We start from the raw sequence: 17168 nt of genomic DNA on the forward strand, positions 1-17168 counted from the left end.
TGAGGGAAGTTAATCTGGCATAGTTGTCAAAATTATGGTTCGCCAAGTGCGCTGCGTAATTTGCCATGCGCAACGTTAAGGTGGAGGAGGAGTAGACCTTTCTGCCGAACAGCTCTAGCTTCTTGGCATCTCTGTCCGTTCCCCCTGTTTTAAATTGAGATGTTTTTAGTCTTTGTTGCGAGGACTCCACCACCAAGGAGTTTGGCTGGGGGTGACTAAACAAGAACTCCATGCCCTTCGCCGGCACGAAGTATTTCTTATCCGCTCTCTTTTGAACAGGCGGAATAGTTGCAGGGGTCTGCCATATGGTAGTGGCGGACTCCAAGATCGCTTCATCAAGCGGTATTGCTACTCTGGAGGAGGCCGGGGAGCTCAAATTTTTTAAGGAGCTTATGATGTTTCTCTTGCACTTGTGCTGTCTGGATGCCTTGCGTGAAAGCTACCCTCTTAAACAGCTCCTGAAACTGTTTGAGATCGTCCTTAGGATGGATGTCCCCTAAGGCCGTGGCCTCATCCGGGGAGGAAAACAAGGAACCGCTGGGGTACATTTCTTTGGACCCTTCCGGTTCTTGATGGTGATGGTGCGCCCTCTCGCTGGAGGTATGCGAGGGAAAATCTCGTGGGTCTACGGCCAGTCCCCCCTGGGACGTTTGAGTCTCTGTCCCCGATCGCGATTGCCCTCGGGGGTATGAGGTAGTATGTGGGGATCTTTCCCTGGTAGATTGCCGATGGTGTCCATGCCCCGCGTGGTAGGGACGACCATGGCAGTATAGGCACTGTTCCTGGGAAGGTGACCTTGACCATTCCCTTTGCACGTACCCTCTGTGTCTGGGAGAGGGGGATCGTCGAGACACTGGAGAGAGCGATTTTGCATAACAGTCCAGCGTTTCAAATCCCAGGAAGGGTGAGGGTGGTGCCAGCCATGGGGAGGCTGATTGCAGGAAAGGAGAAGGGGGCTCCGGGTAGGCTAGGGGGGACCCCTGCCTTCTGGTTGGAGTCTGCAACATGAGCGGAGGGCTGTGAGAAAAGAGCTCCACAGCCCTGTCTGGAGAGGGGCTGCAGTGCCTTCTCTTGTGTGCAGCCTTTCCCCTCCCTAAGGGAGGTAACTCCGCCCCCTGATGGGCGGGGGATCCCGGCCCCGTCGGCACCGTGCTAGGCACGCTCGAAGGCGGTGCCGCACGTGCGGAGTCCTTCTGCGCCTGCAGGCTACGTGCCTGCGCGCTCTGCACCGCCGGTTCCCCGGGGGTCGGTGCCGCTGCCTGCGGTGCCGCCGGTACCGGCGCTTGCTTAGCCGCCGCCCTGCCTGCGGTGCGGGGCGGCTGGCTGATCATCGGAGGCTGAGCCGCTTCCACGTGGCTCTCCGTGCCGCCGCCGATCAGCTGTTGCTGCGGCTGGGGGCTGCTTGCTCCTCCCGTCCCGCTCACCGTTGCTGCCGGCAAGGATCGGGTTGGAGAAACTCTCCTCCGTTTTTGCGCTGATGGAGTGAGGGAGGCAGCTTTTCTTCTAAGGGCCCCGGAGGGTCCCTCCTGCTGCGGCTGCTCCAGCACGTCTGGCTGGAGGGCCTTGTCAAGAAGCAGCAGTTTAATCCTCATCTCCCTGTCTCTCCGTGCTCTTGTTGTTAATTTTGCACAGAAGGCGCATTTTTGTGCCACATGGGACTCCCCCAGGCACCTTATGCAGAGACTGTGCCCATCGGACACTGGCATTGCCTCTCGGCAGGACTCACATTTTTTAAAGCCTGAGGAGGACATTGTTGGTGAGTCTTTGAGTTTGTTTATGGGTACTTAGCACCCTCTTTGTGCTGTTTCCCCGTCCGATGGCCTGCCTCAGCAGGAGGGCTGATGGCCCTAGCTCCCGGCCTCCGGCGCTTGTTACTGGGACTGGCTTGAGCTGTCCCTCCGTAGCTTGTTTGTTGTTTGTTTTTTTGTTTTTTTGTTTTTTACAAAATAACAACTGGCTACTTATGGTAGCCTAAATAACTGAAAACTTTAAAGAGAAAACAATTAAAGTCGTTGAATACGCTATGTGGCTTTAGCCTAGTCGGATTCCGTCTGCAGCCGACGGCGGTTGAGAGGAACTGGCGGGGACCGGATCGCGCACATGGCCAGGAGCGCGCCAGGGAGCGGCGTGCGCCGGCGCATGCGCGGTCCGGCAGAAACTGCTTGGAAGATCCGATCTGCGGCGCCGGCCAAGCCGTCACCTATTGTGGAGCACCCACGGGGACACTCGAAGAAGAACTAAGCATTTCAACAATCGATTAATAGCTTTTCCAACTCGTGACAAGCCTGTAATTTGCTATAAATAGGTACTTGACAGAAAACTAACTCCTAAGGAATAGTTTTCTGACACTCAAACTGGCTCAGCCGGATATTTTACTCTTTACTAAGTAAGCATATTTCACCAATATAGAGCCAGCCAAGCCAATAGCCTTAAGAACAAGCCAACTATGCCTTTTGGCTTGGCACATAAATAAAAGCTTCAATAAGTAGACATTTGTGTTGCTCGGTATGGGACTGAGTTTCCGGAATTTATCTGTTGACCTCACCTCCCTCATCTGGATGGCTGAGAAACGATAGCATTCTGCATCTAGATGACTCATGACATCTTGAATTTCAAGTAAGTTTGTATGATTAAGGAGAAAGACTTGATGTGATCGGTTATCATGAGATAATATTACCTTTGTGAGATTATTAACAGGGTTCAACAATTTTACAGTGGTACAGATATAAAGTGGACTCAAGATTACTCTTCACTAAATGTTTAAGTAACCATGTTATCTTAGTTTCATATATTCCCTTATCCCACATCTCTTCTTCCATTCCGCTATCAAATCAGCAACTACCTTACTTCCCGCCCATTGTCTGATTGCAGTGGAGCGTCCCAGAGATTTGTGTTGAGTTTTTTCTCTAAAGGTACTTTGCAGAGAATGGACTGAGCAGAGGATAGCATAGATTACAAAGTTTCTCCAAAATCTGCAAAGGCCCCTTTCTTCTACTATGCAAAAGCATGGCTATCTCAGCGAAGGATTCCTCTTCAAACATCCAAAGCACACTGAAATGTTTAGTGGTTTTCTAATGTGCGAAAATAATTAGGATGAAGTTACAGATTGAACCTCTCTAATCCACAACTCTCTTGTCCGACAAACTCCGTATTCCAGCATGATTTTTGTTAGCTAGATGACCACTTATCATGGGTGTGGCCAAGTTTCCCCTTTTGCCATAAACTTTGTTTCTAGCCACCAGTCCTGGCTCTCAGAGTTCTGTGCTGTTATTCAGCTGTAATTTACCTCTAAATGTCTTCTAAGAGACCAGCAAGCAGTGGAAGCATTGGTAATGCTGTTAGACAATATGACCTCCTGTGGTCCAGCAAATTCTTTCACCCAGCACCAATCAAGTCCTAAGGGTGCCAGATTGGAGAGGTTCAACCTGCACCAAATACATTCTTCCTGTGACCCAAAGTTAGACTGCAGAGAACTAAGGTCTCTCTCAGCTTTGATCCCAATGATCTTGAACAGACATGAGTAGATAATATGAGATACTATGAATCAGTCTCCAAAATGTCTTTGGCTGCAGCTACCCTATATCCCCTTTTGGAAGGGGAATGCAAATGCAGCCGATCAGAAATGCAAATGAGGTGCTGATTTACATATTACACCTTATTTGTATAATGGCAGCTACTCGCTGTTCCAGAAGTGCTGTTTTTGGAGGGAGAAACAAACAGTGTAGATGGGGGTTCATTCAAAAACAAACCCCATTTTTGAAAGAACCCTGCTCTCTGAAATATAGGAAGAAGGGTGCTTTCAAAAAAAGGGTTTCCTTTTGAATGAACCCCGTCTACACTGCTTGGTTATTTTTTCCCCCGAAAAGGGCACTTCAAGAACAGCGAGTGGCCACTATTATGCAAATAAGGCATATGATATATAAATCAGTGCCTCATCTGCATTTCTGATTGGCTGCATTTGCATTCCTCTTCCAAAAGGGGAATGTAGCGTAGCCACAGCTTTAGTGTTTTTACTGTACTACAGTCACTACTTCTTGATGATCTTTCAAGGTTTAATCAGTTAGTTTTTATAATGATCAGTGCTACAAATTAAGCCTGGATATCAAACTCACAAATGTGCCTTCTGTAGCCCAAACTCTATTCTCTATTAAATCTCTACATCCCTCTTGTCTGCACTAAGGTTACATGGGATATAAATGAGGGCAGAACACGGTTCTGCAACCAGAAAGTTTTCATCACAGAAGTTAATAAAAATGTGTGTGACAACAGACTCCAACTTGCTATCCAGCAGCTGTATTTCCTCTGGAATAACAGTAATAATACTGCAGTAGCAAAATCTATATCTCAGAAAAGTATGAATCTATGATTCTGGATCCACAGACCAAGCAAATACATTAAGCATGCACCATGTTAGTACAGAAACTTTTCTGACCTTATGCAGACCTAAATTTCTTTAAAATAAAAATAATCTATTTTTGCAAAATTCTAATTTTCCACAATGTATCTGATAAGTTCTATGAAGGGAGACCAGAAACATGGAGAGTTAAATACTTCTCAGCTATTCAAAAATGTAAATAAGCTTTAAAATGCTATAATTCTATTCTTTCACCTGCAAGTAGTTAAGAGACAAAATTAGATTTTATTAAGAATATTGTCACAAGGGATATGAAGCCCTAACCCTGCACAAAATGTCTTCACTTATGTTACCATCACCTCCTGAAATAAAAGCTATGACCAAAACCAGCATAATTACATTAACTTTATGAACGTATGCAGATTTGCACTGCATGGGGGTCTGGTGCAAAGGATTTTAAAAATTCAGACTTCTGTATTTGTTTAACACCGATTAGAAACACAAGCAAACAATATTAAAAACACATTAAGAAGCTATTATAGAGCACAAATGTACAGAACACATCTTCCAACACACACTGTTTCTTCCATGATACTTCTCTTACCTCTTTAGAAAAAAATCACAGAATCAGAATTCACAGCATGGAATTATGCTTTTAAATAATTTTTATTTCAGGGTATAAACGCTCAAACATATAAACAAAGCATTTATAACAAGACTAGTTTCCTCTCAATGAAAATATATTGTACACTCTTACCATAAGAAAAATGTCCACACAATAGATGTACAGTCTGTAAATAATGCCTACTGTATGATACTATCATAATCATTTTAATGGTTTCTTATTTTTTTCCCCATGAGACATAACTACACACTTCTCAACAAACTTGGGAGTTAATCCTGAGAGACATGCTTACCACCTGCTGTTATCAGTTTAGCTTGTGGACAGCACATCCTCTATTGAGTCAGGATCCTTAAAATGCCTATGTGGAAATGTTAGTTCTGTAACACCATATATACAGCTTCAATATTTCTTTTTATTAAGGTCTTAAGTAGTCCTATGTTAGTGCACGTTTGCCTCTCTTTAAAATTACTTATCTTTCCTGAACTGGTATGCCCCACACAGGAACCCCACAATGGGCAAAAATATGTTCTAGGTCCAGTTCAATGTCTAACTAATACCAAAAAACAACATGTTAAAAATATCAAGAGAGGGAGCTGAAGAAAATGCAGTTTATCATGAAAGTAACAAATCCAGCTAAAAATCTAGGAAGTGTGAACTTAAGGATTTACAAGTAGAATTGATAGTAATCCCTTACAGCCAAGCTCTTGGTTCCTTTGCTTCAGAAGTAGTTTAAACAGAGAAAGAAATACCTACTTGTGTCTGCCTGGCTGCCCACACTGATGTATCTGTCATTGCCAGGAAGCGCTGTTTGATAGTAAGTCGCCTCCTCCTGCTGAGGAACTTTGGCATTCTTTGCAGTAAGGAAAGTCACGGCTAATTCCAAGTTCCCATTGCTGTCCTTTAAATGTTAACAGAGAAAGAGAGGTCACTTCTTAAGAAAAAGAAAATTGTAGGCTAGAATGAGTTTGTTACAATCAACTTCAGCTGTCATACAACTGCACTTGATTTTTCCAAGTCAGATTCTGGTTATAAAGCCACAACCTAAAACGGGGGTCTCAGACAATTCACAGCCCATGGCCATTTACAGCCACAGCATATTTGCTATCCGGACCAGGAGTTCCAGAGGCCTGTCGGGGGGAGCAGTCCCTACCCCATCAACAAGCTCTCCCCATTCCTGTCACCACCCTGTCATGGCACCCAGCCCCCCCGAGGGATACATCCTTCTGGATTACAAGGAAAAGGGGGACCTGGTACAGGGGCCCCAGAACTCCCAATAGTGGCAGAAGACACAGGGATGCAGAGCGCGCACACACGCACACCCACCCACCCCCGCCCCAAAATTCTGGCCTGGTTCACACTGCGGGAATTGAAGACAACTGAAGGACTAATGACATGTTATCAGAAGAATTAAGAGAGAGCGAATGAAGCAAATGACAGGAAGAGATAATTATTCTCTCCCCTCAAATGTGTCGTCTCCATTAGAAAAGTTGGATTTCTTTAAATACACCAACCTGACTAATGACCACAGGAGATGTTGGGGGGCGGCTTGGAAAGGGGGCATGCAGGAGGCTCAAGGGGTGCTCCAAAGGAGGAGGGACACATGGGGTAACTTCAAGGGCAAATGGATGCTGGGGGAACAGACAGGGGACTCCAGGGGCTCATCTGCATCACCACCTCCACCTTTTAGGTGTTGCCCTTGCTGTTCTATTTTCCAAAGAACTTGGCGCTGCTGTAGAACAGGGAGGCGGCGATCCCAGACTGTGCCATCTCTGCACCAACATCTCAGGGGGACGGGGGGGGGGGGGGTCAGCACACTGTAGGGACCAGACTGAACACCTTACCCAGCCAGGAGCTCACAGGCTGCCCCTGTCACCTGATGCAGGGCCTCCAGGCAATGCCTCCAAACATTCTGATTGATCCAGAGGATGCTGCGGTGGGCAGAGCATCATTCCCATTGGTCACTGCACTCCAGAGGCAACAGTAGCAGTGGAGGCCATGGGGGGGGGCAATGGAGGGAGGAGAAGGCCAATCACACTGCACCCCCCTACAAAATGTCACACACCCCCATGGGCGTGCACCCCTGCTTTATACTCCTTTATACTATACACCTCATATATATGGTTCTAATGTGAGACACCCAGGGGAAATAAACATATTTGTACACTCTACAGATTTATATTATATATAAAATAAAATCTCAGGATAACAGTGATATGAGAATGGTTAGGGAATATTTTCCTTCTTTTTCAATACTCCACCGTCACCACATCAACTGAGATTAATATCTAACCAAGTATCAGTTTGGTACAGTTGGGTCTCGACTTTTGCAAGGGTTTGTGTTGAGAACCTTTGTGAATGTTGAATTTCGCAAGTAGCATTTTACCCCATGGGGGAGACGCAAATTTTGATTGCTGAGCCGTTCCCTTCTTCCCCCTTGACAAGGGGATCACCTGGCCCCGCTGCAGCAGCAACAGCTGGAGCTGAGCTGCTCCTTCCCTGCCCCTAACAGGCACAGCACCATCCTGAGGTTGGGGGAGGCTGCCTCAGCGCTCAGGGTCCCTGCAGAGAGCAGCCCAAGACATCTGAGGCACCCGCCCCACTTCTGCTCATGCTCCGAAGCCCCAGGAGGTTCTAGCGAGCATGTGCTGGGCACTCACATGTGTCATGGGCTGTGGAAGCTGCTGCCCTCTGCCTGGCTCCAGAGCTCGCTCATTCACAGTCAGCAGGCAATTCCCTGTCAAGGGGGAGGGAAGGAGTGGTTCAGCTCCAGCTGCTGCTACTGTTGTGGGACCAAGAATCCCCCTGCCAAGTGGGAGGGAAGGAGCAGTTCAGCTCCAGATGCCACTGCCGCGGTGGAGCCAAGTGATTCTCCCTGCTTGCAAATATTTAAATTTGTGAATGTTAAAGTGTGAATGTTGTGACTTTATTGTATTTTCAAATTATCCAAGAAGCCATTAACAGATAATAGGCCACTCTTCTACTGAAATGAAAATGTCATTGGAGGGAATCAGGATGGTACCTTTCTTAGTCCTTTCTGATAGATAAATGCAGCATGCAAGTACTACCTCCTCCACTTCCCCTCCCCCCAAAGAAGTTCCAACTTTTCTTTCACATTATGAATATCTGGTTTTGCCTCCTTACACTGGAGAACATTGCTAAAATCTTTAGTAAAGCTAGATGCTGACATCCCAGGATGTTAACTTACAGCACCTACCTCCCCTCAGTTAGATAATCGATTAAAAATACACCATACCTTCAAGGCCTGTTGCAGGACCTGGAGGTCATTGATACCAGTGATCTCCCTCAGCTGATTCAAAAACGTTTGCTGGTGCTGTGAACACAAACAGAAATGATCAGAATAATGTCTACGCAATGGCAAAATAATTGTGTAATTTTACTTTGCTCTAAATACAGCATAAGCTTGTACATTACAGAAAGATGCACACTGGTACGTGCCCAGAAAGGTAGCAGAGTTACTGTGTGGGCAATCCTATACTTCAGTTTTCCCTATGATTTATGCACTTGTATTCTTACCCTTTATACTTTAACAATAAGTTGTCTGTATATATATTTATTTATTTGTATTTCTTTTAGAGATAAAAAGACACTCCCAATATTTTTTTAAAAATGCATAAAGACAGGTTGTACATTCCTTTAACCATGTTCCTGCTGTCACACTATGCACTTCAGAAAGCTTGGCAGCGCATGTGTCATTTCAGATTGCATCCACGGAGGCCTGACAGAAAACCCCAACTCCCCTCAGTGACCCTTTCTGTGCTACTTATAAGGGTGCTGAGTAGTAAGTAACAGAGGGAGTAACTGGCTGGCTAACTGGAAATGGTCTTAGCAGTGATAATCTCTTTGCTTTAAAAACCCAATTGTCTACTTTCTGTGTTCAGTGTTAACCTCTCCGTTGCCAATCCTGCAACTGGATCCATGTGAGCAGATGCTTACACATGTCTAGAGCCCCACTGGCTTCAAAGGGGCTCCACAGGGCTGCCATGTGTATGGAGACAGTTGCATAACGGGTTTAAAGTATGTAAGGAGAACATGCTCAGAAACTAATTTTAACTAAATTGTAACTTTATTTCCTAACCAGTTTCCTCAAACAGGCTCATCACTCAAGCATTTACTTTTCACATGCACCAGTTTTAAATCCTAACCTTTTAAATCACAGTTTAGGAATTCACCTATTTTTCTCCAAGTGTGGAATATACCATCCAACCTCTCTAGTCTGGCACCCTTGGAAAGTGACTTGTGCCAAACAAGACAACTGGTTGGGCCATGGGAGTTCAAGATTGTCTAGCAGCATTACCGACACCTCTACCACTTACTGGACTCTTAGAAGGCATTTAGGGGCAATATTACACTTAAGAACAGCACAGAACACAGAGCCAATACTGGTGCTGTAAACATAGTTTATGGGACCACAGGAAATTTGGCCACACCCATGATAAATGGTCATCCGGCTAATTAAAATCATGCTGGACCACAGATGTTGCCAGATGACAGGAGGATCAACCTGTGCTTGTTTTCATTAGAATAAATAAAACATATCTTAATCCTTCCTCAAGTATGCTACGCTCATGAAGTAACTTCTAACCACTTAGTATACACTTAATTTTGGGATAGCACAAGCTTGTACATTTAAAAATGTATGTTTTTTGCATAACTTTAAAAAAAACCTGTTCTCTTGTTTTCCCCTCATTCAAAAAACATTAATTCTGATGGAATGGAAAAACAGGAACATAACAGCTCTTAAAGTTTCACTAAATTATCACAATGAAATTTCAAAGTTATTGGCCTCCGCTCCAAACTAATTACATTTCTGATCTGGGAGATGGAAAAGGAAGGAAACATTTACTGGCATTTGCAAGACATTTTTGTTTCTAATTTTGTTGACCACATCCTGAAATCAAAACATTGATAATATATGTAAGAGAAGGTCTAGTAAAATATAGGGTGGGTGGGGTACACTTCCTATCAATAAAAATTAAAAGCAGTTATGTTCAAAATGTATCACTACGGCTGTGTCCACACTAGCCAAAACTTCGAAATGGCCATGCAAATGGCCATTTCGAAGTTTATTAATGAAGTGCTGAAACGCATATTCAGCGTCTCGTTAGCATGCGGGCGGCCGTGGCACTTCGAAATTGACGCAGCTCACCATCACGTGGCTCGTCCAGACGGGGCTCCTTTTTGAAAAGACCCCAGCTACTTCGAAGTCCCCTTATTCCTATAAGCAGATCAAAATAAGGGGACTTCGAAGTAGCTGGGGTCCTTTTGAAAAGGAGCCCCATCTGGACGAGCTGCGTCAATTTCCAAGCACCGCGGCCGCCTGCATGCTAATGAGGCACTGAGTATGTATTTCAGCACTTTATTAGTAAACTTTGAAATGGCCATTTCGAAGTCTGTGGCTAGTGTAGCTGTAGCCTACGTGAACAGCGAGTGTCTTCCAAGTAATTCCAAAAATATTTTTTCTGTAACAATAAATACTGGAGATACAGTTAAATATTCCCTTTTCCAGTGGCCTCTTACTAGTGCTGATTTTTAAAATTTCACAAGATGTAGATAGGATTAAAAAACCCATCCAGGTATTTCAATCATCCAGTACAAATCTGTATCTGCAGTACACACACTGATACAAGGATGTACATATTATTATCTCATCTTTGTAAACAGCTGTATCCAGGAAATCAAAAACCATTTGGATAGACAATTCTAAACTATTGAATACCCAAAGTAACACCTTACTGAAAAAAACTGTTTCATGCTCTAATGAGAGAGAGAGAAGGCCTGTGGTTTGGAATAATGGCATAATAGGTATAGTGAGTCAGACCAATGGTCTAACACAGACAGCTCTCTTCCAACAGCGGCCTATACCAGATGCTTCAGAGGGAATTGACAGAACACTGCAATTACTGAAGCGATTCACTCCGTTATCCTGTCCCTTTTTTGGTAATCAGATGTCTAAGGATTCCCATACCATGGGTTGCATCCAGAGTTGCCTGTAAGCTGAGCGCTTGCCTGGGCACCCAAGAGAGATTCAGGAGCCATCCCACTCCTTAGCAGAGTGCCCACAGCCATCTGCAGCAGACAGCATATGTTTCTATTGGCAGTGCACGTCTGCATATGCCTAGGTGTGCTAACAAAATTTATTCCAAGCAGGGATGAAAAATAATTAGATAGAACACTCACTGTGCCCTGACCATTGAGGGTAACAACCTCTGATGTACCTACCTTCCATGAACTTGTCTAATTCTTTTTTGAACCCTGTTATAGTTTTGGCCTTCTCAATACCATCAGCACAGAGTTCCACAGACTGACTGCACTGTGTGAAGAAGTACTTCCTTCTGTTTGTTTAAAACTACCTGCCTATTAATTTACCTTAGGAAACACCCTGCTTAGTGAATTATGTGAAGGGGTAAACATCACTTCCTTGTTTGCTTTCTTTGCACCATTTAGGATTTTATAAATCTCCCTCATATCAACCCCACCTCTCCAGTCATCTCCTTTCTAAGTTGTACAGTCTCAATCTTTTTAATCTCTCCTCATAGAGAATCTGTTCCATAATCAATCCTTTCTGTTGCCCTTCTCCGTACTTTTTCTAATAAAGTAGTGCCTGCATTTACGCAAGGGTTGCATTCCCACACACCCTTGCATATCTCAAATTTCACATAAGTCAGGGGGCGGCTTTTTCCCCAGTGGCACACACATCCTGCAGCCAGGGAAGCAGCAGGAGCACCAGGAGCTCCTTTTGCAAAGTCAGTGCTGGGGTTGTGGAGGGGTTAAGCCTGGGGTGGGTTAGGGCTGCAGGTGGATGGGGGCACAGTTGAATCAGAGCCACGTGCAGGGTGTGGTTGAACTGGGAGTGGGGGTGGGGGGGGTTGAGCTAGAGCCACACAAAGGGGTGGTGAGCTGGCCTGGGGCGGGGGGGGTCAAACCTGGGCCACGCAGGGCTGGGAGGAATGGGATTTCGAGTTGCACTTAACTCGCATTAATGTGAGTTAAGCACAACTCAAAATGGTGCATTTCAAGGGTTTACTGTACATCTTTTTTTCTGAGTTGGGGCAATCAGAACTGCATGCAGTGTTCAAGGCATGGGCATGTATCTGTACAGCGGCATTATGATTATGTCTTATTCAGTATCCCTTTCCTAATGGTTCCTAACATGGTTCGCATTTTTTTTTTTAAGACTGCTGCTGCACATTGTCAGCTATCCATGATTACCCCCAAAACCTCTGAGTGATAACAGCTACTTAAGACTGCATCATTTTGTCTTGATACCTGGTATTACATTATCTATTTGTGCATTATTGTATTTATCAATACTGAAATTTCATCTGCCACTTCATTGCCTAGTCAGTTTCCTGAGATCCTTTTGTAACTCTTTATAGTCAGCTAATTTTAAACTTATCTGGAATAGTTTTACACCATTTCACTTCTAACCTTTTTTTTCCCCCTCCAAATCATTTACAAATATATTGAAAAGCACTGACCCCAGTACAGATCCTTGGGGGTCCCTGCTATTATCTTGCTCTCATATAAAATTACCCACTTACTCCTAACCTATGTTTCTTATCTTTTAAATAAGTTGCTGAGACAGAAGAGGAGTGCCCGTGAATGCTTACTCTGCAGAAGAGCCTTTGGGCTCTCAGGGACGTCTGCAATCAGCCATGTCAAACTCACGTCAGGCGATGGGTGGGCATGAGTCCTGAACAAATTTTTTTTTTTTTTTTTTTATAAAAAGCCTGCAAATAGATAAAACATCTAAGTGCAGCCCACCCATGCACAAGGGGCAAGAGGTGGGACAAACACCAACCCTGGATCTTCGGGCTGTCCACGTCTGGCACATGCATACTACCGCCCCAAGGAGCCAAGGGGGTTTTAATACACATGCGCCCAACATGCACAGCCCAAAGAGGTGGGAGTGGTGTTTGTCCTGCCCCCTGCCACTCGTGCGTGCCACAGAAGGACGTGTAACTGCTCTAAGGAGAGGAACAATGAAGCCCATGTTGACTGAGGAGGAGAGGGGTGCCTATTTGGGGCAGATGCAGGTAAGGAACCGCAGGGGGTGGACCAAAGGCCAGCCGAGGAGTGCGAGGCAGAGTAATATTGGGAAGGAGTGCAGGGGAAGAGGAAGTGAAACTCATGTTGGCTAAGGCAGAGAAGGGCACCTGCCCGAGGAAGCACAGGTAGATAGTGAGCTCAGAGGGGCGGAGCAAGGTGCAGCCAAGAAGCACGAGGCAGAGTAATATGGAGAGGGGATATGGGGTAGGTCCAGTGCAAGCTTCATGAAGCCTAGGGTAGTGCTTTAGGGGGCAGTGCTAACCTCAAGAGGCCTGGGGTTGGTTCATTGGTGGGGGGGCAATGCAAGCCACAAGGGGTCTGCGGGGCAGTCCACGGAGGTGGGGCAGAGCAAACCTCAAGGGACCTGGGGTTGGTGCATTGGGTGGCAGTTCAATGAGGGTTGCATTGTAATGGGGAGCAGTGCAGGACTCTCAGCTTCAGGGAGCGGTGCAATGGGGGGGAGAACACAGCGTAATGTGGGATTGCAATGTAAACCCCAGAATGTCTGAGAATAAAATGCAGAGAAACTGAAGGAGGGGTGGTTGCTATGTAAACTGGAGGGGAGGAGGGTCTAATATTTTGTTATTTATTTATTCTCAAATAAAATCACAAAATGTATTAAGTTTATATCAATAAATATGAACATTTTTGCAATCACAGGAATAAATTACATTCATGCAAAATCTCAAACTTACGAATTTCCACAGAAGCCTGTTCTATTGTCTATGTTTGGCTTTACTGCAACAAAACAAGTTCCATATCATAAAATATTTAAAAGTACCTTAAATTTATATTAAAATTAAAAATTATATGTTAGCAAATAATTTTACACATCAAATTTTATGAACTATTCATAAACTTAATAAAATTCATATTAAGCATTAAATTCTCAATTAAAATTATTGAATTATATTCAAACAAGACCTGAAAAATATCATAAAATATACCTACAACATAATCTATAATAATATTTAATTATGACTTTCTGATAGAAGTACATTTTCTTCAGTGGCCCTGAAAGCTATCAGTTTTTATTTGTGCTGCCCTCCAAAGGCTTTGAATTTGACATGCCTGTCTTAAATGCTTTCTAAAAGTTCACGTACATTATATCTATTGAATTACCCTTGTTCACATGTCAAGCCCCTCAAAGAATACTAGCAGATTACTACGGCATGATTTCCGTTTTTCAAAAGGCATGCTGTCACTTCCCCCAACATATTGGGTTCATTTAGGTGTCCGGTAATTCTGTGCTTTACTACCAACACAAAAAAATTGTCTGGTGCTAAATATAGGCTGGTAAGCCTAACAAGGCCAGGATTCACCTCCAAAGCTTCTTTTTTTTTTTTTTTTTTAAATAAAGGCATTCTATTAGTCATCCTTCAGTCATGTGGTAGAGGCTGATTTAAACGGTAAGACCTGTGGTGTTGTCCTTCTGTATTGGCCACAGCACTGCCCCGCTCCCACCCACCACTCTAACAATGACCTTCCCCAAAGCCAGGTACCCCCAGCTCCCTATGCAACCAATGCAGCAACTCAGCAGAACCCCCATCACCACCTCAGGAGCTGCATTAAAAGACTCCAAGAGCCACACGTGGCTCCAGAGCCAATCGCCACACTGAGGTGTCCCGTTCGCCACATGCGGCAAGTGGGGAACATATTGGACATCATGGGGTGAGAGAAATCACACTTCTTAGCTCTCCAATTTCACTCTGAACTGTTCAAAACTCTTAGATGAATACCATCTGCTCCTGTGACTTATTCTTACTTAATTTATCAATTTGTTTCAAAAACCATCTCCACTGACAACACAAGCCGAAACAGTTCTTCAGGTCTGTCACCTACAAAAACTGCTCGGGGGGCGAGGGGAGACAGAATATCCCTCACAAACTCTGCAGTGAAGGTGCAAAGAATTTGTTTAGCTTCTCTGCAGTGGCCTTCTCATCTTTGAGTGCTTCTTTAGTGCCTGAATCATTCAGTGGCCCCACTGACTATTTGACAAGCTTCCTGCTTCTGATGTATTTAGCAAAAAAAAAACCTGTTATTTTGCCTTGTTTGCTTACTGCTCTTCAATGCCATTTTGGCCTACCTAATTCTACTTTTACATGAACTCTGGAAAGTTCAGTGAACTAAGATATCAAGCCAGGAGGGCAGGCAACTGCTTTGTAGGATATGATTAAAACTCAAAAACAATCTATACAAGCTGGGATGCTTTCAACACTCCTATTATGACAAAACATATGAAGTAATTCTGTCCTATCCTTTGCATTCATTAGGACATAACCATAGTCCTGTGACCAGTTCTGGGTGCCACATTAAAGGAAAGTTGTGGAAAAACTGAAAAAAGTCCGAAGAACAATAAAAAAACCATTAAAGATCTAGAAAACATGACTTATGAGAGAAGATTGAAAACACCTGGATTTCTTTAATCTGGAAGTCAATGGACTTGCCAACAGTTTTCAAGTACATAAAAAGTTGCTGCACAGAGTGAAAAATTGTTCTTGTTTATATCTGAGGATAGGGAAAGCATCTGTGGGCTTAAATTGCAGGACAGATAGTTTGAACAGGGAAAAACTTTCTATCAAAGGAATAATTTGCCATGAGAGGCTGTGGAATCTCCATCACTGGAAACTTCTAAGACCAGGTGAGACAAACACCTGGGTAAGATGGTCTAAGAGTCTAGAGTAATACATAATCCTGCCATGAGTGCATGGGACTGGACTAGATGACCTCTTTAGGTCCCTTCCAGTCATACAAGTCTATGACAGTCCCATGTATTTTGCAAAACAAAACAAAAAGGAACATAAAATTGAATCCTGTCTCACAAGGCTAGGCCGAGCTCTCTGCTCCGAGTGTTGTGACCTAACATTTGGTGTGTCTCCACCAGTCATTCAAATCTGGCTCGGCTACTCTCTGTCCTCAGGGAGGGGCTGTCAGGCTATAACTCAACACCAGTGCAACACCCACAAGAGGAAGCTGAGGACAGCTCCACAGGACAGGAAATGTTGCAGCAAAGTGAAATAAGGGAGGGCTCACTCTGTGAACTCCCTGGGACATAAGACCTCCCTGAAGGATTTCTGAGCTCACCAAGTGTAGCCAGACATGAACCCCCCCATTTGGGCTTTTCTTCTTCTTACCCCCCCACTGGGAGAGACAGAGAGAGAGACAGAGAGGGAGACAGGCAGCCTTTGATGTCCTGGGAAAGCAGGTGTGCTGTCTCACTCAGACTCTCCACCACACACAGAAACCAGACAGTGAATGGGCTAGCTAATGGCTGCCCTTCTGGCTGACCTCGGTGATTGACACACCCGATCACTGCCCGCGGAAGAACGGGGAACCCTCGCCCATCACCTCCAAAGGTGCCCAATTGTCCACAATTCACAGGTGCAAATTGAGCCTTGCACCTTCCCTGGGAAACCTGGGGTTCAAACACATTCCTCCCCGATTGGCCATTTGAGACCAGGAAGAAGCCTGCGTGACCAAAGGGGGTATAAAAGGGGTTTGGCAGCCCACCCCCTTTGAGTTCCAATCACCTACACCTGCTGGCCAGGTCTGGAATTGACTCCCGAGACTGGGGACACCTGGGTCGTATCTACTTCTTCCCGAGGGATTGAGAGAAAGATTCTGGGTCACACCGGATCTAGGAGGCAGGGGTAAGAATTACACCTGTATTACACTTCTTTCCTATAGGAATTGAGGGAAAGACACTGGTTCCACCAGGTCTAAGAGGCAGGAGTGAAAATCACACCTGCAATGTGCCTTTCTTGTGCACACATTACTTGTATTACTTTAAGCTAGCTAGTTTGTCTAAAACTTTTCTTAAGTTAAATTGTTTCTAATTGTTAAAACCTCTAATAAGTGTAATTTTTCCTCTTGCTGCTGTACCCGAACTAAACGCAAACGAAAGAACGCAGCCTGCCCTGGCTGCTTAGCGTAGCTGCTGGTGTGGCATCATCCCCTTTGCCCCACCGGACCTTTAGCTGGCACCTGGGCATTGGCTCACACCAAGTAAGGGACAATAGCAGGGGAAATCCTTGGCACTAACAATAGGGGCAATATTTAAGAGGAATAGGAGTGGCAGGGGATATTGGGGAATTAGAATGTGCGGGGGGGAGCCTGAAG

General features: G+C 44.8%; 1 protein-coding gene across 5 annotated transcripts in view; it reads right to left on the minus strand.

Annotated features, from left to right (window-relative positions):
* Window positions 1–17168, minus strand: part of USP25 (ubiquitin specific peptidase 25) — a 153128-nt gene that overhangs the window by 108130 nt on the left and 27830 nt on the right. For 4 of the 5 annotated variants that reach the window (XM_074997567.1, XM_074997597.1, XM_074997587.1 and 1 more), the window contains 2 exons: window positions 8233–8310; window positions 5733–5877 (listed from right to left, as the gene is read on the minus strand). In XM_074997567.1, the coding sequence (XP_074853668.1) occupies window positions 5733–5877; window positions 8233–8310 (223 nt within the window). Of the gene's footprint in view, window positions 1–5732; window positions 5878–8232; window positions 8311–17168 lie in introns of those variants that run through there. The other variant, XM_074997607.1, reaches the window with a different exon arrangement.

Source organism: Carettochelys insculpta, chromosome 1, assembly GCF_033958435.1.
Source record: "Carettochelys insculpta isolate YL-2023 chromosome 1, ASM3395843v1, whole genome shotgun sequence".
Taxonomy (NCBI): domain Eukaryota; kingdom Metazoa; phylum Chordata; order Testudines; family Carettochelyidae; genus Carettochelys; species Carettochelys insculpta.